Source organism: Pongo pygmaeus, chromosome 2 (genome assembly GCF_028885625.2).
Source record: "Pongo pygmaeus isolate AG05252 chromosome 2, NHGRI_mPonPyg2-v2.0_pri, whole genome shotgun sequence".
Taxonomy (NCBI): domain Eukaryota; kingdom Metazoa; phylum Chordata; class Mammalia; order Primates; family Hominidae; genus Pongo; species Pongo pygmaeus.
Window position 1 is genome coordinate 130,381,418 of NC_085930.1, and position 25,518 is coordinate 130,406,935.

Here is a 25,518-nt window from a genome sequence, read left to right on the forward strand (position 1 = left end):
TGTTGTCCAGGCTTGTCATGAACTTCTGGCCTCAAGCGATCCTCCCACCTCAGCCTCTCAAAGTGCCGGGGTTATAGGTGTTAGCCACTGCACCTTGCCATTTAAATTTTTATACCACTTTTATATATTTTTATTTAATGAGAATGTATTAAAATTTCAAGTGTCTCTCTAATTTTTACAGGGAGTATATACTGGTTATACACCCATACTAACCGAATTGCCAGGAGGAGATGGTATCCATGTCCAAGGAGGAGGGAGGGCTTGTATTTTTCATATTTAAAAACATTGTCATTCTGTAGCTTGATAAAGCTATCTTCTCTCTCCTTCCTATTGAAATTCTATCATCCATCATGGACCAGCTAAATAATACTTCCTTAAGAAAGCCTTCCCTGCCATTCTGTTTGTTAAACAGCAGTGCTCCAAATGTTAGGTATTTACATGTGTGTGCACACCTGCAGGAGGAAATATCTCCTATTTCACTTTGCTTTTTATTTTCAACTTATTAAAAAAATTCAAACCTATAGTAAACAGACTCACCAACTGTTAACAGCTTGCCAAATCTGCTTTATCTCTCTCTCTCTCTCTATATATATATATGTATGTATCTCTCTCTATATACATATGCACACACACACCCCCCCCCTCCAAGTTTATTTTGTCCCTACAACTATTTGAGAGTAAGCTTCAGAAAACATGAAGGTCAGTTCTTTAGTACAAATCATACAATCATTGATCATGCCAAGTTCAGAGACGACAGAAATGATTCATCACAAATTCAGCTATTTGGTCTTCCAAAGGACAAGATCAAAATTAAACCTAAGAGCAGATTTTGACCCAATACTGAAACTGAAGACAAACTGCAGTTTATTCCTACTCCTTATCTATTGCTTAATCATTAAGTCTTATTTTTCATTAGTATACTTTTATTACATTCTCGGAGTTCACCAATTCAGTATTGTGGTCTCAATTCTTAATCCCCTTGGCTTTTTGTTTGAATGAAAACCCTCTATTTGACTAGACTCCTAAGAAATTTCTCCTTGTCTCAGCTTGATGAAGTTCTTTAACCACTTTTTTGTGCTTTCTTGAACTTGTCTGCTCAGCCTCCTTCCATTTGTCATTTCTCATGCAGTCAGGCACTGACACACCGTCTCAAAAATAAATAATAATAATAATAAAATATTACTTTCTACTGGGTCTACTGGATGCCTTTATGGCAGGCATCTTCAGAGAAAAGCAAGGCCCTGCCTTCCGGGTATGAGAATTAGATATGATTAGACATGGGAGAATGAGAATGAAAACACATACACACTGCACAATATTTCAGTACTACAAACCAACAGGGCAAAACAGATTTCAGAAGTGTTAAGGATACACAGGCAAAATGAATATTCATTTGCTTCATCAATCATATCTGCCAGGTACTGTAAGACACATAAGGTCTTTGGATCTTAGAGGGTAATGTGAGAAAGAAACCATCAGGTTGATGTGACAGAAACAACTAGTGTGGCACCGTTTATAGAAGGTGGTCAGAAAATGTACCTCTCAGGATCTAACTCTGAACAGTCCTGAACAAGGAGAAGGTATTGACCACATGAGGAACTGGATCAAACATGTTCCAGTCAAATGTAATGGCAAATCATAAGGTCAAAAAGGAGGCCTAGGAGGGCCTGCATGTGGTGAGGCAGGCAGAGAGATCACGTAGGGCCTTGTAAGACAAAGAAGTTTGGATTTTATTCTAAGTGCAATGGGAAGCCACTGAAGAGTTTTAAGCAGGGCAGTGACAAATCACTGACAGTTAAAGATGTGAAAGGAAACTTAGAGACTGTCAAGCCTCTTTCTACAGATGAAAATACTACATCCATAGGTTTCTATATAGAAACTCTTCACACTCTTTCAATAAGAAAAAGTGTACACTTATTTTCAGTAAGAAAAAGTCCAAATTCTGGACATATGAAAAGGCATTATTTTACTTATAATGAGAGAAAGCCATTATAAATATTCTTTTATTTATATCAGATTCATAAAGGGCAAATATTTGATGTCACACAGCATTGATAAGGATGTAGGAAAAGAGGCAGGTGTGCCTAAGTTGGGAATATAACTTTGTATAGCTTCTTTGGAGGGCAATCTGGGCAGAATCCATTAAAATTGAACATGCATACATCATTAGTCCCAGTAATCCCACTTCTAGGAATTTATCCCACGGATATATTTGCACAAGTCCACAAAGACAGTATGTACAAAGATATTCAGTGAAACATTATTTGTGATGGCAAAAGATTAAAAAAAAAATCCTGTATGTCAATCACAGGAAAACTTATGGTACACTTGTTCAATATAATATTATGTGATTCTAACAAAGATCTACACATACAAATATGGGATAATCTTCAAGATGGTAAATGCAAAAAGTAAATGCAGAATAAAAGATGTCTTTGGGAAGGTAATGGGAATGCTGGGCAATGAGGAGGACTGCATACCTTTTTGTGCTGCTTGAACTTTTTACTGTGTATATATATTACCTATTTAAAACTAATATAAAAAGAAAAATAGTTTGGTTTTAAAAGCAAATCACTACAAGAAGTAGTGATGTCTGGAAGACAGAAACGAAAAAAGAAATGAAGAAAATAAACTGGAAATAACCTGAAATAAACATATTGCTTTATATGTTATTTCCTTGTTGAACAAACTACTGTAATGTTTTATCCACAGAGATAGAGTTTAAAATGCATTAGTGGCCAAGTATGGGGGAAACATAAATACACAGTATATATAGTATGCTGTACATATACAGATATTTTAAGTTTTTATGTATGTATGTATGCATGTACGTATGTATGGTCAGGGTCCTGCTCTGCCACGATCTTGGCTCACTGCAACCCTCTGCCTCCTGGGTTCAAGCAATTCTCGTGCCTTGGCCTACTGAGTAGCTGGAATCACAGGCGTGTGCCACCACACCTGGCTAATTTTTGTATTTTTAGTAGAAATGGGGTTTCACCATGTTAGGCAGACTGGTCTTGAACTCCTGACTTCAGGTGATCTGGCCATCTTGGCCTCCTAAAGTGCTGGGATTACAGGCATGAGCCACCGAGCACAGTCTATACACAGATATACAACTTGGTAAGTGCCCAAACAAAAAACCTTATTTAACCTTAATTCTCCACAAAAATAGAGGCAAAAGGGACTACAGAAAAGAACACAAAGAGTGACCTAAAGTATGGCTCGTTGGGCGCAGTGGCTCATGCCTGTAATACTAGCACTTTGGGAGGCCAAGGCAGGAGGACTGGTTGAGCTCAGGAGGATTGGTTGAGCTCAGGAGTTTGAGATCAGCCTGTGACAACATAGTGAGACCTAATCTCTTTCAGAAATCAAAAAAACTTGCCAGGCGTTGTGGCACATGCCTGTAGTCCTGGCTACTTGGGAGGCTGAGGTGGGAGAATCACTTGAGCCCTGGAGGTTGAGGCTGCAGCGAGCTGAGATCGTGCCACTGCACTCCAGCCTGGGTGACAGGGTGAGACTGTCTCAAAAAAACAAAAAGAATAAAATGAGTAAAAAAATTAAAAAAAAAAAAAAAGGCAGGCAGGCAGGAAAGAAAGGCTGTAGGCAAAAAACTGAATTACTGTGCACTTATCAAGATCACTTCATAGCTCAGTTAGTTCAGGTGTGAAGAGTAGGGGCTGCAGGACTGGAAATTAGGAGGTCAGGAGTTCTAATCCTGACCCTGGCCTTATTAGCTATGTGATCCTAATCACGTTACTTATTCTAAGTTCTAGTTCGATTAAAACTGAAACCAAAGGCTCAACAGGAGCTTAAAAAAAGTCATTCAGTCCATTGCCCTGCAGAAGGCCACTGCAACTACAGGTAATTATTTTGACTTATTTTAGGCCTGATTTAGGCACTTGTGAGAAAATTAATTTATATAATTTATTAACAACAAATGTGGTTTTTTCCTTGTAATAAAAGCATGATATTTTATGAGGTATTATTGTATAAGCTTTCCAGCAACAATACTCTATACGGAAAATAACTTTCCAATCCTCAAACAGTGAGAACTTAATGAAAAAGAGAAAATGTCAGCTTTGTTAGTTTTTTCAGTTATCATTCTTTTCTTTTGGAAAACCCATTCTGGAAATTTATGGGTTCAAAAGTTCAATTTGGGTTGAAAATTGCCCATTTCTCTAGGCGAGATCATTTATTCTACCTAGGGTTTTAACACCCAAATCTGTGTCTGCTAACTCCCAAATCAGTACCTCTAGCTCATATGACTCACCTGAACTCCAGATCTATGAAGCTGTTGGCTGAACATTTCTGCACTTCCCACTCAGGTGTCCCATAAGTTCCCCACAAGCAACATATCCCTACCTGGTCATTCAGATCAGAAACCAGAGTCCTTCCTGATGTTTCAAACTAGTCACCAGTAGATATGGATGTCAGTGCTAACACAGTGGTTCTCAACAGGGTAATCCCCTCCTTCAGGGTATACTTGGCAACATCTGGAGAAATTTTTGTTGTCACAATGAGGGATAGGGGAGATTGCTGTGGGCATTTAGTTGGTAGAGATCAGGGATGCTGCTATGTATTCTACAATACAAAGGGTAGCCCTTTACTACAAAGTATTACCTTGCTCAAAATGTCAGCTGGGTCAAAGTTGAAAAAATCCTATTCTATCGTATCTTGAATGTAAATTCTATGCAAGATGGGGCAGGTCACTGCTCACTTCTCTATGTTCAGTATCCAGACCACTGCATGGTACATACATGATTACTTCATAATGGAATGAGTATACATTATTCTCCTTGTTTTTATCTTCACAGCTGAACCTTAATTCTTTTCTGGGCTGAACTATTGTGTCAGCCCCTAATTGTTCTTTCTGTCTCCATGCTTCCAGGGCTGTATCTCATCTTTATATATCAAGGGCCTGGAAAGTAGTAGGGGCTCAATAAACCTCTGCTTTATAAATGAGCCTTAAAACAGGTATTTAAAAAAGCAACCAACCTACAAGAATTTTTGGCAGGTCTCTGTTAACAGCTAACACGCTGATACCATAAGAAAAATTCACCTGATGGTTTAGAATAGCTATGCTTATATGAATCAGTATGAATAACTTTGTCTGATCCTAGATCCATTTTCTTTTATCTTATTATTATTTTTTTTTGAGACAGTCTCGCTCTGTCACCCAGGCTGTAGTGCAGTGGCGTGCTTTCGATTTACTGCAGCCTCCACCTCCTGGGTTCAAGCAATTCTCATGTCTCAGCCTCCCAAGTAGCTGGGATTACAGGCGTGTGCCACCAAGCCTGGCTCATTTTTGTATTTTTTGTAGAGACAGGGTTTCACCATGTTGGTCAGGCTGGTCTCAAACTCCTAACCTCAACTGATCCGCCCACCTTGGCCTCCCAAAGTGCTGGGATTACAGGCGTGAGCCACCATGCCCAGCTCCCTAGATGCATGTTATTTATAATTTTTGTTGACTGTCTGACTTTGTTTCTCCTTATTTTTGGCAGGACAAGACCTGCACCACACCTGCGAAAGGACCGGTGGTCCTATCTTATCTAATTCATCAATAAGCCATGATCATGTACTGACTCTTCTCTTGGACAGCTGGAAACTAGGAACATTCATTTCTCTCTGTCTCATTTTCTTTAGACCTCCTTGAACAAATCTCTAAGAGGCTGCTACCTTACTAAGAGATCCTGTTCCAACTCTAATGAAAAGAAAAAATCGTATGTTTATTGCGGCACTATTCACAATAGCAAAGACTAGGAACCAACCCAAATGTCTAACAATGATAGATTGGATTAAGAAAATGTGGCACATATACACCATGGAATACTATGCAGCCATAAAAAATGATGAGTTCATGTCCTTTGTAGGGACATGGATGAAGCTGGAAACCATCATTCTCAGCAAACTATCGCAAGGACAAAAAACCAAACACCGCATATTCTCACTCATAGGTGGGAACTGAACAATGAGAACACTTGGACACAGGAAGGGGAACATCACACACCGGGGCCTGTTGTGGGGTGCAGGGAGGGGGGAGGGATAGCATTCGGAGATATACCTAATGTAAAGGACAAGTTAGTGGGTGCAGCACACCGACATGGCACATGTATACATATGTAACAAACCTACACATTGTGCACATGTACCCTAGACCTTAAAGTATAATAAAAAAAAATATTAAAAAAAAAAGAAAAAAATCAAGGAAATTTGATCACTTGCCATAAAGGGATTGATATTTGGCAGGCAGTCTTAGAAATGAACTCAGATCTGCCTACTGTATCCCAGCTTGAACAAAATAACGTCACAAATAACTATCTAAGCAAGTAACATATTTAAATAAAGTGGGGAATATTATATTTTTTTCATTACATATAGAATATTATTTCCCCATCCCATCCCTCAAGTGGACAATGAAAGATAATTTGTTTTCAAATTTACAGACAATCAACACAGGGTGTCTGTTCCATGTCTTGATCTGGTTCCATAAAAGCCCTTTCCTATAAGGTTAGGAAAATGCCAAAACTGAAGCTTCATCTGGCTCAGTACTACAGAAGGCTTTCCTCTTTACAAGAATATTTCTTCCAGTATCATTTTATTGTCCTTAAATTTTATGTGCTTAGAGTGTTTCTCTCAGAGTTTCCAGTGTTCACTGTTTTATGGGACCAGTGAGTGGATCACTCAATACCCTTTGATGTTTCGGATACTGAAGACTGTACCTGGAGGAGTTACCTTACCCTTCTCTCTTCAGAAAACTCACGTGAGGGGAGGGTATCACTTGTGTCATCTGTGAATCTTTCCTTAGAAAAGTCACCCCTCTTTGGTAAGGGAGCTGAACCTTTTCCGAGCCCTGAAGGCAAAGAAGATCCTCATTTTCCAAGCTTCTGAATGTCTCACTTCAGTCTCCCCTGTTCACCTAACTTCTCCGCAGAAGAACATCCATCATGAAGGAATTCAGGCCTATCTACCCCTCCCAGTTATGCTGACAGTAATATCAACCAACACAAACTTCCATTTAGAGTGCGGTCACATTCAGAGATAGGAACTCCAGGGCATGGAGAAGCACAGTAAAATACTTGTTTGAAACCTCCACCTTTATGGCAGGGCTCTTATAGGGGTGTGTCAGTAGATATCAGAGTGGCTGATTCACCACCACCTCTTCAAGGCTTGTGCAAACGTACAGTTGGTTGAGTTGATCCAACCTGAAAAATTAAGCTGGCTTGAGCGATAAGCATCTCAGGAGACAATAATAAACTAAAGGTCCTTCTTTAAAATTAGTGAACTGCATTAGACTACAGAAAGCTAGGAACAAAGGTATCTTCCCAAAATATGGCTAAATTAAACTTCCTGTCAGCCAAAAGGCTGATTTCCTATTAGCTTATAGGCATATTTAATTTGGCTTACAATAAAGTTGGTATTCTTTGCCCTGAAAACAAAACCCAATCCTACTTCTTAGTAATTACTAAATTGGTGGTAGTTGTAGGTGGTGGCTGGACACACAGATATGTGCATTATTTTAAAAGCACAAAGACAATGACACCATTTTGATCAATTTTTAATCATCACGTTCATTTTGGAATTTCACACAACATTTAAGGATAGCATGCCATTATTAAAAGTTTATCAAAAGGAGCATGGACCAAAAAGAAAAACTGACTCATGTGATGTAAGCAAACCTATGACAGCCCAGTCATGATACTGAGGATACAAGGCCATTCTGACACTAGTTAAATGTGAAAATGATCTGTGAAATGTGAAGTAACTTCTTTAAAGCTGGCAAAATCCAGAAATCAATATTTATTATTTAACATAGATATAACACCTCAGTCTGTGAATTAGAAACATATTGGAGAAAAGCCCCCAGTGTCTTTGGAAAGAGGATTCCTGGCAAAACAGAAAGGCACACAAAATCTCTTCTAACATTCTTTCCTCCTCATACCATCTCTTTCCTCCTCATACTGTCTTTCCTCTCCCCTCAAAAATACTTGGGTTGGAGAATAATGTGATATAATTAATTTATACCAGAGTGTATAATCCAGGAACAAGTATTCCTTCTTCCAGGAATATAAGCAACCTCAACCTTCTCTATAATTGGAGATAAAAGGCTCAGTTTAGAACTGGGTTTAGATTCTGGTTCTGCTACCTACTTCCTTTGTGGCCTGTGCGCAACTTAACCTCCATGGAGCTCAGTTTTGTGATCCATGAAGTGGGGGTAATAAACATTTTGCTTATGGCACAGTTACATGCATTTAACTAATTCAACAAATTTTTATTGACTGCCTACTGAATCACCAGGTATTGTTCTACATGGATGAGATTAAAGGAGTGACATCAAAATAGACAAAGTTTCTGTGCTCATTGAGCTTACATGCTAATTGGGGAAAGGGAAACATAATAAACAAATAAACAAAGAAATATATAACACCAAGAGGGAGAGGTGCTATAGCAAAAAATCAAGTATAGTAGTGGTTGTGAGGAAGTTTGAGGAAGTTTATAGGGAACCTAAGGAGGGTGGAATTTGTCATCCAAGAACCTCTCTGAAAAGGTGACATTTGAGCAGAGACATCAAGGGAGAAATGAAGTGAGTCATGTGAATTTCTGGGTGGCATACAAATGCAGGCAGAAGGAAGAAGAAATGGAAAGGCTTGTGAAGAAGCATGCTTTGAGTATTTGAGTAAAAAATGATGGCTGGCAACTTTGAAAACTATTCTGTGGACGGGGTGGTTCTATATGGTTTTACAGGCTTTTATTCAGGAGCTGGGAATCACTGAAGGGTTTAAGCAAATAATTTACATAATCTGACACACTATAGAAGGAAGCTTTAGGCTGGGCGTGGTGGTTCACGCCTGTAATCCCAGCACTTTTGGAACGCTGAAGCGGACGGATTGCTTGAGCTCAGGAGTTCGAGACCAGCCTGGGCAACATGGCGAAACCCCATCTCTATCAAAAATACAAAATTAGCCGGGCATGGTGGCAAATGCCTGTGGTCCCAGCCATTTGGGAGGCTGAGGTGGGAAGATTGCTTGAGCCTGGGAGGCGGAGGTTGCAGTGAGCTGAGATCACACCACTCCATTCCAGCCAAAAAAATAAAAAAGGAATCTTTCACCGTATGGAGTATACTGTCGAAGGGACAAGGGTGGAACCAGGAAGACCACATAGGAGATTTCCACAATAATCTGAGGGAGGAGAACAGTTGATGGTGGTTTGTGCCAAAGAGTTTCTAGGGAAGATGGTAAGAAATGTTTGGATTCTAGATTTATTGTCAAGATTGAGCCAGTGGGACTGGGTCTGCCTAGCTGTGTGAAAGGAGTCAAGAATGAATGTAAGGTTTTTAGTTTTAGCAACTGGAAAAATAGACCTGACATTCATTGATATGGGGAAGACTAGAGGAGCTGGTCTGGCTGATGTGGAATGGGGTAATCAATAATTTGGTTCTGGATTTGTTAAGTTTGAGATGACTACTGGATGTTCAACTAGAGATGTCAAATAGGCAATTCAAAATGTAAGAAAGAACTTGATCCATGGCCAAGCTTTATATGAATGCACGAACTCAGGTTAAAAACAAGTCAATTCATGTTACTCCATGAAAACTGCATGTTCTCTAACCAAGGCTGGAGTAAATGAATGGGTAGTTGGGTTCACACACATAAATCACTGCTCTTACTGAAAATTCCAGGAAACACATTCAACTTTCTTCTTTGAGTAGTAGCATTAGCAATAAAAACAAGTACATAATAATAATCTAGTAAGGGTGCAGTTGTGGAACTCATTGTTGAACTTCAGTTACAGATCTCTCTCTGGCTTTCAGATGTTGAATATCACTGTTTCTTATCGTAACTAATTAGCTACCTTATTTATGAGTAGCCATGACCTGTCAATTTAAGGTTAAAATCTAATGAGAAAAATAAAGATTTTGAAAACCTGAAAATAAAGATTTTGAAAACCTGAAGACCCCATCTATTTCACTCTTCAAAAGCAGTTAAGGCCTTCTGCATTAGCTGACATTAGTAAGCAACCCATAGTTAGACTTTATAAAAAATAACAACAAACAAACCCATAAACTGATATGCTCTGAATTGATCTCTAGGATTTTAAAATGTACTTGCTAAAATTTGTAGTGAAAGAACAAATTATATTTAAAAAGATTTTGAATATCATTCTTAATTTCACTTACACTTTATTGACGTGTGTAATTTTTTGTCTTGTTTTATAAAACACCTGAGGCACAAATTTTATCACCAGCAGATACTATCGTCTTGCCATTACCAAAGAAAACAGTGTTTTCCAGGAACATGGACACAGCATGTCTAACCTGTGCATAAGTTGCCTGAAATACTGAAAATAAAAAACAAACATGAGTGACTCTCTCACCTACCTAATTTCAAATCTATTTAGAATGAACACTTATTTTTTGTCATGTACACAGCCACAGGGAGACAGAAAAAGCTAAATTAAAAATGCATTACCCCTATGCATTTCTACTGAAAAGACAATCAGACCTGTTACCTAACATGAGTCCTTACTGAGGATGTAAGTCATTACAATTTCTAAGACAGGCCAGGGGCGGTGGCTCATGCCTGTAATCCCAGCACTTTGGGAGGCCAAAGTGGGCAGATTGCTTGAGCCCCGGAGTTCAAGACCAGCCTGAGCAACATGGCAAAACCCTGTCTCTATAAAAAAAAAAAAAAAAATACAAAAATTAGGCAGGTGTGGTGGTGTGTGCCTGTAGTCCCAGCCTCTTGGGAGGCTGACGTGAAAGGATAGCTTGAGACTGGGTGGAGGTTGCAGTAAGCCATGATCATGTCACTGCACTCCAGCCTGGGCCCCAGAGTGAGACCCTGTCTCAAAAAAAAAAAAAAAAGAAAGAATGTCTGAAACAGAAACATTAGACACAGAGTGTCACAATATTTTCAGTGTTTTTGGTAGAAAAAAACCCCAGCATAATATATTCCATTAGTTTCTGAATTCTTCAAGCATCCTTGTTAATTTTATTTGATGTAAGACTTTTAACATAAAATATTTTTTATATTATTCATGAAAAGAAATAATGAGATAGGACAACAGTATACATGAAAACTATCATACATTTCACAGGCAGTCAAATAAATGTAAATTAATTTAACCATAAGATACGACTTTTCATCTATTGCCAGTAAAAAAGACTTAAAATCCTAAAAGCTGAGGGGAGTGTAGGGAGGTTCTACACTGTCATGTTGATGGTCACGATGTAAACTGATACGATTTTTCTGGAGCACGATTTGTCAATCGTTACCAAAAACTCTATAAATACGTGCAAACTCTTTACCCAGAAATTCCACATCAACAAATTTAACCTGAGAAAATCATAAAAGTATAAAAATGTGTAATTATATGAATTTTCATCACATCACTGATTATAACAGAAGCAATGAGAACCTAATTGTTCAGCCACATGAAAGTGATTAAATTTTGGTATATTTATACAATGGAATACTAGGCAGCCTTTATAACTGTAACACAATTAAATGTTTACTGGAAATATATAATATATGGCACTGGATGAAAATATAACATTAGATTAAAAAGTAATCATGAAGCCATGGGGAGTATGGCCCAATTTTTGTAAAAAGGTGTATGTGTGTTTATGTATGTATATGTACAGGCATGTATGTGTACATATTTATATGTATATGATACAAATGAAGGAAACAAAAGTCTTAAAACAGATATACCTAAATGGCATGAATAATCAGTTTGGGGGAGATTACAGGCAAATTTTTTCCCTTTTGCTTATCTGCAATAGTTTTTTAATTATATAACAAATACGTAGGCTGCAAAATGAATAACATTAAAATACTTACATATTAAACTTTTAAAATAAAGTACAGATTTTGAGCACTTTGAGGAGTAATTTTATTTATTTATTTATTTATTTATTTAGAGACAAAGTCTTGCTCCGTCCCCCAGGCTGGACTGCAGTGGTGCGATCTCAGCTCATTGCAGCCTCTGCCTCCTGGGTTCAAGTAATTCTCATGCCTCAGCCTCCCGAGAAGCTGGAATTACAGGTGTGAGTCACCATGCCCAGATAATTTTTGTATTTTTAGTAGAGATGGGATTTTGTCATGTTGGCCAGGCTGGTCTCGAACTCCTGATCTCAAATGATCCTCCTGTCTCAGCCTCCCAAAGTGCTGGGATTACCAGTGTGAGCAACTGCACCTGGCTGAGGAGTAATTACCTATAAATTTAAAAACTAATTATCTATGAATCTAAAAGCTAATCCCCAGCAAAATATAAAGGAACTTCTGGCCGGGCGTGGTGGCTCACGGTTGTAATCCAGCACCTTGGGAGGCTGAAGCAGGTGGATCACCTGAGGTCAGGAGTTCGAGACCAGCCTGGCCAACATGGCAAAACCCTGTCTCTACTAAAAATACAAAAAATAGGCCGAGTGTGGTGGCAGGTGCCTATAATCCCAGCTACTCGGGAGGCTGAGGCAGGAAAATTGCTTGAATCCAGGAGGCGGAGGTTGCAGTGAACCGAGATTGTGCCACTTCACTCCAGCTTGGGCAAAAGAGCGAACTCTATCTCAAAAAACAAAAACAAAAACAAAAACCAACCAACCAAATGACAAAAAAACCCCCAAAAAACAAAGCAACTTCTACCTTAAAAACAGATATTGAATTAAAACATTAAAACATATGTCTACACTGAAAAACAAATAGGTGTAAAAAGCTTTTACACACACTAGCAGTTCATTACACTTTTCTTTTTAGCCTTAATGTAGTATTCCTAGATGGAGTTCTATTAAACAGGTATTTTCCCAGAGAAATAATATTATCATTGGTGGTTAAGTACTCAACTGAAGACCTGACATCAAATGCAATGGACAATGTCATACAAGAAAAGATACCATGTAAAATGCCTTACCTACTTTGAAATAGTAAAATTGTGCTATAGGTTAAGTAAAAGGCATAAACATATAAGAAATTCGATGTACTAAAAACTGTACTGAAATATAGCATTTGAAAAGTGCTAATACTCAACCTATTTAAAACTAGAATACTAAGTTTAATTAACATTACGTACTCAGGTAGTAATTGTTTTGCTTGCCTTATTAGAATTTAGGCAAATTCTGGAAGAAATTACTAGAATAGCTCATCTCTGATTTTAAAAAATTGGGCAGCGGAATATAGGGTGTTCAACCTGATCAAGCCCTATTGTGAAAAAGTTCCTGCAACAAGAAGGGACATCTCGAATCATTCCCCTGACCTTTAAAAGGTACATTTGGGCTCTGCAGTGTTTAGAAGTCCTCATAAAAGGTTCTATTTATGATAATTTGGAAAAAATTATCTCATGAACCCAATCATGCTACGGACTAATTTTATGGTATGTATATCCACACAAATAACCATCAGATAGCCCATCAGATGTATTTATAAGCATCTGCTCTTATAAGTAATTCCCCCTGACACCCACTGCTTCCCTGGTGCATTCTTCAGAGTATTGGGAAATGTTGCAGGAATTAAAATGCGTGGCTAACGTGAAAAAAACAAAGAGCAAAAGAGAGAAAAATACCAAGCAGCACAGAAAAAAAAACCCAAGACAACTTGAAACATGTACTATTTACAGTAACAGGACACTAGGAAGGCATGGAGTTGTTACATCAAAACTATTAATAATAAGAGTATTTGTTTTACTTAATAGCCTTCACTACACCCCAAGTTTTTTCTCCCTCGAGTAACACACCTATCTACAAAATCTGATCTCTAAAACTGATATATTAGGAGGTGATAATTTGCTTTTAAATACTTTCCACAGATACCTATCAAATGTGCATTTGAATTGTGGTTCTAGGTACCAAAGTTTGCTTTTTTTTTCTCCTTAGAGATTGTCTGGTCCAATTCATGATGTGGAGGGCTTCCATTTTTTCTGGTAAAATTCTTGACAGGTAGTAACTCAGTTTTTTCTTGAACACTCCTAGTAAAGGGAAGTGTGGTGTCTCAAAGGTAGAGCTACACACAAGTTGACTGTCCAACTGTGGGTCAGATTTCCCTCAGAAAAAACTGAAATCTACTTCCCGGTAACTGACACCCTCCTGCTTCTATTTTTGTCCCATCCAACCATCCTGGATAAAGTCCAACCCCTACCCTGGAACATTCGAGGACAGATAAAGCATTCCTCCCACGCCCTATTTTTACCAGTCAACTTCTCCAAGGGAAGTGTGTATAATTCAGTGGAAAGTACATGGCCCCTGGAGTCAGACTTCAGTAGATTCCTGGTTGTATATTATTGGAAAACCTCTCTAAGTCTCATCTGTGTTTCCTCCTCTGTGACAGGGGAACATCCTAGTCTTACTGGAGTGTTCTGGAGAAGAAATGAGTTGGCAGAGCTGATGCCCAGTAGAGTGCACGACTCAGTGAAGAAAGTCAAGAATGCGATTTGACTCTCTCCTCCCAGCTCATTCTAGCTTTGTTTAATCTACACATTTCTGTCATTCAGAACTAGGATAAGCCCACACATTTTCTGAAACTACTAATCTCAAGGAACAGATCACATCAGATTTATAAGCAGCACAATAGCCTGGTCTGAGTTTTCCTCCTCCTTCCTCACTCTGTGCATCCTTTACTGTAGAGGCTGAGAAAGAAAGGTCCTTACATCCCTCATAGTACAACAGATACTCCAGGTGACATAAGGGCTGGTCTAAAGTAGAAATGGAAGGTATAAGGGTCCCATCCAGTAAAGGGAGAAGATAAGTATTAGATTTACTATGGCTTTGTCATTGAAAACCTACCAAATGCAAGCTCTTGGTGGTCACCAGTGCCACCAGCCCTGATAGCTTGAATAAAATGTATTGTGTAATGTAGGAAGAAGTATGGGCTTTGGAGCCAGGCTTTCCAGATTCAAATCCTTACACCACAATTTGCTTGATGCATAATGCTGGACAAGTTACTTAGTTCCTCTGTCCTTGGTTTCCTCATTGAGGATAATTATAGTTACCACTTTTTGCTTTGGTAACACTATCTAAGCATCAATGGAAAGGAAGGAAGAAAGGAAGAGCAGGGGCAAAAAAGAGGAGGGAGGGGAATTATAGAAAGTCATGGTGAAGGTCTAGTCTTATTCTTGTTTTTTTATATTGTTTACTCCAACCCACAATGCAAACAAGTTTTCTATCCCTGAGCATTGTGACGTTAAGTCAGGGCCAGATGAGAATTCTTTCTTGGTAGCCAAAACATAGTGTCCTCAGGGTCATTTCCTTTGCTATAGTGGAGAACAAATGCTAATGGAGATGACACAATATTTAAAACAGTCAAATATCTGACTTATAGGCAGTAGAAAAGAATGTGAAGACTTTCTAAAGTATATAAGCTTGGCTTAAATAAGTGAGAGTTCTTTCATGTTCTGATTTCACTGCACTCTTGCACATCAGACATGAACATAAATGACTTTTCATTGATTAATCAGTTTCATTAATGAACTATTATAAATACTTCTTCGCTAAATTTTTTCAACACGATTTTTAAGTCTCTGTGGGTCATACTTTCCATACTAGTCCATGTGTACTACATGTGAGCAGCTGAACTCTAGAGGCACCAAAACTCAAACCTCCATAGCTGGTGCTATAAACCTTGCCTTGGCAAGGCTTCCTCTGCCTTTAGCCTGATTCTTGCGCTTAGCTTGCTTGGGCTCTGGCTTCAGGCTACGTCTGATTTTCTGGGCTCTGGTACTCACCCTGGCCCAACCTTATGTCCCCATTTTCACCCATAAAACATGGTGTTTTAATGTTACATTAAAACGTATAACAAAGAAAGGAGATAATGAGGAGAAAAAGGAGGAGAAACAACAATGAAATCAGTAAAAAGCTGGGGTGGAGGAATAACCTACGATTTTTTACACTGTTTCATTTTATACACTATCAATCCTGGGAAGCTGTCTGTGACAACAGAATAGACATGCATCCCTAGAAATGTATATTTAAGAATAAGTATATGTATCTAGAAATATAATCCATATTGCTAAAAATCAATGAAAACTTCATACTGACCTTAGGGGGTTTAAACGGATAGTCTGGTGAAAAGGTAATGTCAAGAAAGAACACCCCTCCTTCATAGACAGATCCTGGGGGTCCCAATATAGTTGACCTCCATTCATAAATGTTGTCTCCTTTGGGTCCAGCACTGAAATAAGACATACAAATGAAATGTGCTTAGAAATTACATAAAGGCTGGAATTTAACAAAATCTATTTATGATAACCAATTGAGCAATTCCATAAAAACACAAAAAGTTAATCAGTTAACTCTCATGTTAAGATTCATATTGCCAATATTGTCATTATCCTAGAAGTGAAATATGTTGGTATTACTTAATAAAAGAACACCAAGATCCTCTTTTGCCATTCACAACCCTAAGCCTATGGAACAAGAGTCCAAGGACCATAGGCCAGAGGTAGAAACACAAATGTTTAATAAAAGCATGAAATTATTTGTGATGTCAGAGACAAAATTTCAAAGTTAGAAGGACCTCTGGGGAATGACTAGTCTGATCCCTTTGCTAAAAACTGAGAACACAAAGGAGGTTCAATGTTCATCATCCAAAGTCTCTGCTCAAATATCATATCCCATCTGAATCTTCCTTTCATTCTCCCCACCCAAAGGACTTCCTGACCCATACATCATGACCAATGAGGTCTGTAGATGATAAGATGTATCATTTTGTTTTATAACTGTGTTTTGTAACTAATGCTTCTTTCCACCCTCCCTAGAATGTGCTTGAGGAACAGGCTGTACCTCGTCCTTAGTGCCTCTTAAGTCAATATGTTGGATGATGATGAATTAATAACAAAGCAAGTGAAGAAGCCACACGGCTACTAGCAGTACACATGTCTCTGAGTTTCAGAGAATTTTGCTGAAAACAATATGGCCCACATGAGTCAAGTGAATTTTATTAGTTCTCTCAGGTGAAAAGAAGGGCAAAATGAGATTAGAATTTAGCTTTCCAGTGTTCTTTTTGTTCCATCAAGCTATTACCTACATGTAATAATAATAGAATACTAGAAGTTCTCCTCACACCCTATAACAAAGTAGGCAACCCTATTAAGAGGCTTGGGAAAGATTTTATTGCCAATAAAGATTCAGCTTCTTTTCCCTCTTATTTTGAAATGAGTTTATATCTACAGAAAATTCATTACTGAGCAGCCATTTTATCACAAACAGCCATTCTAATTCAAAAAACTCCATAAACTTAGCAAAAGTGGAATAGCAAGAAACTTCTTTAACCTGATAAAAGACATCTATCAAAAACCTCACATTAACTACTATATTCAATGGTAAAATATTAAAAGCACTCCCTTTAAATTGATAAACATGACAAGAATGGCTGTTATCTCCACTTCTAATCAGTACTGGACTAGAGATCATATTTATCAAAGTATGAAAATCAGAAGGAAAAATAAAAGGTATATGGATTGAGATAGAAGAAATAAAACAGTATTTGTAGTATTTAGGTTCACAGAAAAAAAGCCCAAATATATATATATACACACATATATATACACACACATATATACACATATATATACACATATATACACATATATACATATATACACATATATATACATATATACACATATATATACATATACATACATATATACACACAATGTATTAAACTTAATAAAAAGAGTTTAGCAAAATTGCTAGATGTAAGATCAATATCCAAATATCAACATCATTTCAATACACCACTAGAAAGTGTACTTTTTTTTTTTGAGACAGGGTCTCACTATGTTACCCAGACTAGTCTTGAACTCCTGGGCTCAAGCCATTCTTGGGTCTCAGCCTCTCAAGTAGCTGGGTTTACAGGCATGCATCACTGGACCACACCTGGCTCCTAGAAAATGTATTTTTAAATGAGTTGCAATAGGTCTTGTAAGGAAGCTATGAATAAAGTCATAAAAGATGTGTAAGATCTTTATGGAGAAAATTATATAAAACTTATTGAAACATACTCATAAGAGTTAAATAAACGGAGGGAGATACAAAATTTATGGGTAGGGAGACCTGATATCAAATGTCAGTTTCTCCAAATTGATTCAGCACAATTCCAATTAAAAAGTCCAACTGCTTTTTAAAACCAAAACTCGACAAGTTAATTTTAAAATTTTTTCAGAAGCTCAAAGAAATTCCTCAAACTTTTCCACACATATATGAAAACCTGATTTATGTCAACTGATGGGACTAGGAAAAGTTTTTATATTTGAAAAACAGAGAAACTGGATTTTTACCCTCAGTAAATAAACAAACGCTGCTGCAGATGGATTAAATATTTAAATGCAAAAGTCAAAATATTAGAGTTTGACTGAAGAGAGTGACAAGGCAAGCCACAAACTGAGAAAAGATATTTGGATCATATAAAAGTGACCAAATACTAGTGTTGAGAATACACAAGTTCCTAAGAATCAACTAAAAAAAGACTCTATTAAAAAAGACATAGACATTTCCAAAAAAAGGGAAACACAAATGGCCAATAATCATATGAAAAATGCTCAATATCATCAAAATCAGGGAAATGAAACTGAAAATCAAAATTCAGTAATATTATTTTACAAAATGCAAATGCAAAAATCAATGCCTGACAAAACCACATGTTGATGAGGATGTGGAAAAACTAGAACTCCTATGTACTGCTGATGAGTATGAGTAATTACTTTGGATAAGAATATAGGCTCATCTAGTTAAGTTGAATATACAGTTGACCCCTGAACAACAGGTCTGCATTGCGTGGGTCAACTTAGATGAAGTAAATTTCAAGAAAATACATTAGAAAAATTTGAGATTTGTGACAATTTGAAAAAACTCGCTGACAAAGCACTAGCCTAGAAATATTGAAAAATTAAGAAAAAAGAATGTCACGAGTGCACAAAATATACGTAGATACTAGTTTTTCTTATTTACTACCAGAAAATATATACCAATCTCTTATAAAGTTAAAATTATACACACAAACCATACATGATGCCATGCATATTTAAAAGAAATATAAGCAAACACAAACATAGAGTATTAAATCATAACTGCATAAAAGTAACTGTAATACATACTGTACTACTGTAATAATTTTGTAGCCACCTCCTGTTGCTATTGCAATGAACTCAGCTATTGTCAATAGCTGCTTAAAATGCCACGTGACAAAAATCATCTCTGCATGAGCAGTTCATCTCTCCAGCAAATTGCGTATTGCCATAAAAAGTGCGCTCTCTCAGTTTTCGCATATTTTTCATTGTGTTTGTGCAATACCGTAAACCTTAAATAACACCATGGGATCCATACGAAGGGCCACTAGTGATTCTGGAAGTGCTCCCAAGAAGCAGAGAAAAGTCATGCCATTACAAGAAAAAGTTGAATTACTTGACATACACTGTAGATTGAGGTCTGTAGTTGTGGTTAGCTGCCATTTCATCTTGTAAACAGATGATGTAAACTCAGGGTAACAATAAACAGTACAATACTGTAAATGCATTTTCTCTTCCTTGTGACTTTCTTAATATTTTCTTTTTTCTAGCTTACTTTATTGTAAGAATACAGCATATATACATATAACATGCAAAATATGTGTTAATTGAAATGTTTATGTTATGAGTAAGGCTTCTTGTCAACAGTAGGGTATTATTAGTAGTTAAATTTGGAGAAAGTCAAACGTTATACATGAATTTTTGACGGCACGGGGGGTTGGTACCTCTAAACCCTGAGTTGTTCAAGGGTCAACTGTACACCTATTTTACAACATAGCAATTATACTCCCAGGTATACACTACAGAGAAACTTTTACATGTGTGTACCACCAGAAGACATTGAGAAGAATGTTTATAGAAGCACTATTTATAAAAGCAAAATTGGAGACAACACAAATGGCTACTGACAGAAAAATGGGTAAATCCACCCAAAGGAATATTATACAGCAGTGAAAATATACAGATTAACATGAATGAATCTTAAAAATACATTTAATAAAAAATTAAGACTAAAAAGAATATGACAGTATGATACTATTTCTACAAAGCTTAAAAACAAGCAAACAAGGACATATACTACTGAGGGACACATAAATATGAGGTAAGAAAAGAAAACTAGTAAGAAAAAAGTTCAGAAGAGTAGTTTCCTGGGTAGGAGCAGAGGTTGGAGAAGCAGCACACTGGAGTTTCAATGGTTCTGGGTATGTTTCACTTCTCAGTGTGTGTAGTGGATTCAGGTGCTTTCTGTTTTATTACTAGGTTTTCTCACCTACCATGTGTTAGATACGTTATTACATAGGTACCAAATTCTTATATTAAGAAAAATTATGTCAAAGGTCTACCAATATGGTGAGAAAAGCAACTTGCTGCATATGTACAGTGTGATCCTACTGTATAAATAAAAAAACAGATCCTACTCTTTTTAATTTATAAGATCCTACTGTATGAATTTACAGGTCCTACTGTATGAATATTTTATATTATTTACGGATACATATCTATGTCAAAGTCTTTTAAGAAATTAACTGGAAAGATAAACCTAAATTCATGATGGTGGTTATGAGAACAACAAGGGATGAGGTGGAATGGGGAGGTGGGAGGAAATACATGTAGAGATAGGAAATGAAGCAGAATTAAATTTTATTTCTAGTGTTTGATTTCTCTTGTTTAAAAAAAGATGAAGTAAATAAAATCACAGTTATCCTAGCTTATTGTAAAGCGCTGGAATATAATGAGAAGCAGTGGTGTAAGGGACTAGAGTACAGCATTCCTCCCCCATCGCGCCATTACCTCCTTTTCTTGAGGCTGGCAATGAGGCATAGACAGAGTATATTCAGCCCAGATGACAATAAAGCTTTGGCAACAACAGCCTCTTGTTGCCAGACAAGCTCACTCACTCAGATGAATAATACACATGGTTATGCCCTGAGCTATAATTAAACCCAATATGAATACATAAGCTTATCAGAAGGAAGAGCTTAAAAGTAGAGAAAATTAGAGGTTTATAGTTACAACATTACTTCAAGGTAGATGAATAAATTCAGTTAAAAAGTACACACAGGTGAGTGTATACAGCTATGAAATAACAAACACAAACACATTTAGTAAATACCAAGCTACAATTCTCTGGGTCACTTTAAGAAACCTTAAAATGGCCTCCTAAGAATGGTAACCACAGTAAATTACAAGATATAGGCTAAATAAGGAGTCACTAACAAATAGTGTGGCTGAGGAAGGGACTCTGAAGCAGAAGACAGCAATATCTCACCAAGAAGGGCAATGTCTGCAGATAACATAAACTCAATTTTTGCCCATTCCAAGTTTTATTTGGCTCTCAGTCAGAACTCCAAGTTTTATGGGTTCTTTGAAGTCAGTCAGCTGTCTATGTAGTTATTAACAGTGGACTAAAATAACAAAGCTAATATTATCACTCTGAATTGGTTTATGCTGTCAAAGTGTGCCTCTTTAAGAAATCTTAGCCAGTAGCAACAAATTATCTTGAAAACAGACTGGTATTCTAAAATGCACATAAAACTAGCCTGTAATCACAGCACTTTGGGAGGCTGAGGCGGGCAGATCATTTGAGGCCAGGAGTTTGAGACTAGCCTGGCCAACTTGGTGAAACCCCATCTTTACTAAAAAAATACAAAAATTTGCCAGGTGTGGTGGTGGGCGCCTGTAATTCCAGCTACTCGGGAGGAGTATCTGGAATACTCCTATCCCAAGAGATAGAAGATGGGATACTATTTGAGGCAGGAGAATTGCTTGAACCCAGGAGGTGGAGGTTGCAGTGAGCCAAGATTGCGCCACTGCACTCCAGCCTGGGTGGCAGAGTGAGACTCTAAAAAAAAAAAAAAAATGCATATAAAACTAATACTATTTCCCTCATATAAAAACTGGGTTTTAGCAACCTGGACTCTTCTAACATTTTAGAAATGTATCACTTGAAATCCCAAAGCTTACAGCAGTGGTTCTTGAACTGCACAGCCCTCTGCCCGACTCCTATTTGGATATGTACCAGTTGAGAACCCAACATCCAAAACTTTGCTTTATAATATGGTAGCCATGTGGCTACTAAGCACTTGAAATGTGGCTAGGGCAAATTGAAATGTGCTGTATGTGTAAAATATATACCTAAGTTTGAAGACTTAATGCAAAAGAAAGTAAAATAGCTCATTAATAATTTTAATAATTACTATTTCCCTATTAATTTAATAATTATTAATGAACAACTACACGTTGAAATGGTAATACTTGGAATGTATTGGTGTAAAAATGTATGAAAATATGCTTCGCTTATTTCTTTTTCCTTTAGTCTGGCTGTCAGGAAATTTAAAATTACATACATGGCTCACATCATATTTCTGTATCATGAATCAAGAAGTGAGAAAGAAATCTTTTAATCTTTTAATGATCACTAATCTTTCAAGCTGATCAAATAAAATTTGGTGCCAGAGGACACTTGCAGTACAGAGCAACGATGAAGAACATAAACAGGCTCTGGAGTCAGATTAAGTTGTCTGAATCCTAGCCTTGGCATTTAAAGCCTGTTAGGACCTGGGTAAATGTGTAATTTTTCTATGTCTTAGTTTCCTTGACTGCAAAATGAGATAATTATAGCATCAATCTTGTAAATTTTTAGTAGAACTGTACTCACAGAACTTGGAAAACAGTAACCCTCCAAATGTCAGTTGCTGTTGTGCTTGTTGTTACATGTTGCAGATGATCAAAAATACACTCAAAGAGGTTGGCTGCTTTGTAAATTTATAAGAATGGTTTCAGGACTGAAAAACAAGGCTACAAAGACATGTACATAAAAAAAAATAATAATGATTCTGTAACCTAATCTTATGATGTATATTTAGATATAGCAGAACTTTAGAAATCATGTATATCCACTGCTGCCACTCTTAGGAAATCCAAATTATCAATGAATAGAATGTTTATTTAACAACAGGATTTTCAGGTATTAGGTTATTAAGTAATGTTTTCCCACTTGCAACATTCTGAAAATGCTCAATTCCCTTACTGTTTTATTTTCAGATTTTATTTTTTAAATAAGAAAGAAACCTAAAGCTTTCATAGTTAAATTTCAAAATAAAAACACAATAAGGTAAATCTTTTAGAATGAAAAATATCAGCAAATTACGATTTGGCTGAATGCCCAAGGTTGCTGCTTCAGGAGAAATTCTGCAACAGAATCAAACTGTGTTCAGCTTCCCACGCTGCAGCCTACAGTGGATGAGCCCCTATGTACAGCTGAAATATTACATGCAATAAAAATCATGAAAATAACTAGGCTCTCACTGTCTTTACTTAAGATCATAAGATGCTTTAAATATACTGAATACTTTCAATCTGCTGTGCCACACCTGTGATTCTAAGACCAAGAGTTTTTGGCTGTGTCTACTGCTTTTTCACTAAACACTGACTTTGGGACAGGTAAAGAGGAAGGATGCCTCGGCAATGTTGGGATTCTGGCTCCACAGAAACAACGTGTCTGACTTGCCACCACTTTTCACTTAACCTTTCTGTGCCTCAATCCCTTCTTAAGTAAAATGAGATAATGGTACCTCAAAAGAGAGTAAAATATCTCATTAGTAATTTTAATAATTACTATTTATCTATTTAATAATTATTTAATAATAATTACAGGTTGAAATGGTGGGCTAAAATGTATTAAAATAAAATTCACCTATTTCTTTTTTCTTCTTTTTAATGTGGCTACTAGGATATTTAAAATTACATACATAGCTCACATTATATTTCTACATCATGAATCAAAGAAGTTGGGAGGTTATTGGGAGGTTTAATGGTATTATTACAAAAAAAGTGCTTAGAACCTTGCTTGAACATACCAAATGCTGAAAAAACATAAGCTATGTATATTGTAAGTCTAAATCTTGATTGAAGGGATTACAATTGATGGCATAACTAGAAGAAATCAAAGGGGAATGGGCTTTTTAAAATTAGTATTCATGGAATTAGCTAGCTGAAAAGAAAGTTTTAATGGTAATGGATACCTAAACTGTGTGTTTAAAAAATCTAATCATACTACACAGCAAGTGAGAATTGCTGTCTATTAATCCTACAACCCAGTGAAATTCTCTTAAAGTATGTGTGTGATTGATCAGGTAGGGAGTATCTTGTCTACAGTCCCCGTAAGTCCAGGGAGCTGACCTGAAATTACGAGGGATGGGGTAGTGAGAAGCAGATGAGGGGATTTTTCAAAAGCTTTAGCAATCTTTGCTTATAAGCAGAGTCCATGTAACTGAATTCATCCTTCCTGTGGGAAAGTACATTGTTCACATTCAAACTACATACTGCACCTATGTCCAAAGTCCCTTTGGAAGCTAGCTGCAGGGATATTGAGCTTCTGGCATACAACACAATAATGAAGGTGTTTCTCTAGTGACAGTCTCCCTCTAATTTAGGGTTCTACTCCATTTTGTTTGTCCTCTTCAATGTCTGCCTACATAGGGGTTCTACCCTCAGCTACCTAGTCTTTTCACCTTCATTCTGGGTATCTCATTACCTACCTTTGACAATCACCTACCAAACTGTTAGCATCTCTAATCTGGTCATAAATCTGAGAGCCATCCTTGACCATGCCTCTTTTTTCTCCTCTGCTCTAAGTCCCCCAAATCCTGTTGAATCTTACTTCATTGTTATCTCTGTACTCTGATTATTGGCCGCATCAGCTCTCATTTAGATTATGGCACCAGCATCTTGCATGGTTTCCCTGCCTCTAGTTTTGCTTCCCTCCAATCTGCTCACCAAACTGCAGCTAGGGCAATTTCCAGAAACTCCTTTAAGTAGGATCTTTTGCTTCCCTGCTTTCTCTAGGTTCTTCACGATCAAGCCCAAAGTTCTTTGCAGCATACAAAGTCTTTCATAAAGAATTGGCTCCTGCTTACACTTCTGGTCCCATCCCTTGCCATCCCAAAGCTCCCCTTCAACTCTATTACTCCAATCATACTGGAATTACTTGCAGAGCTTTCAAGAGAGCTGGGCTCTTTCTTGTGTCCTGGCTTTTGCATAAGATGTTCTGTAGTTCTGACCATTCTATTTGACCCCTAGTTCTTAACTTGGCTGCAACCTTTCCGATCCCCTAAAGGCTGTACTAGGTTCTCCTTTGGAAGTGGTAACATTCTGTGAAAATATAAATGTTATAAAAACATATACATAGGACCTCTAATTTTGGGGGAAGAAGACATATTAAGAAACAGCATTAACTGGATCATAGGAAAAAAAGAACTCTATACTGACAGTGAAAAGGCATTCCCTATGCCCCAGAGGGTGTTCAGAAACAGGCCAGTTCTGTTGTGTCTGAGAGGAGGACAAATGAAGACTAGTATTCCATAGACTCCTGAGATTCCCTGTATTTGTAATCATTAATTTTTTTTTTAAAAACCAATACTGCCAAAGTCTACCAAAACATCTTAGGAAGTTAGGATATAATAGCGCTGATAGAAAAGACCCATTTCATACACTAAACTCCATGCAGAACTGGACTGTTAATTTTATCCT

General features: G+C 37.2%; 1 protein-coding gene across 2 annotated transcripts in view; it reads right to left on the reverse strand.

Annotated features, from left to right (window-relative positions):
* UBE2E2 (ubiquitin conjugating enzyme E2 E2) overlaps positions 1-25,518 on the reverse strand; it is a 389,996-nt gene that overhangs the window by 79,735 nt on the left and 284,743 nt on the right. For both annotated transcript variants that reach the window (XM_054479774.2, XM_054479776.2), the window contains exon 4: positions 16,019-16,151. In XM_054479774.2, the coding sequence (XP_054335749.1) occupies positions 16,019-16,151 (133 nt within the window). The remainder of the gene's footprint in view (positions 1-16,018; positions 16,152-25,518) is intronic.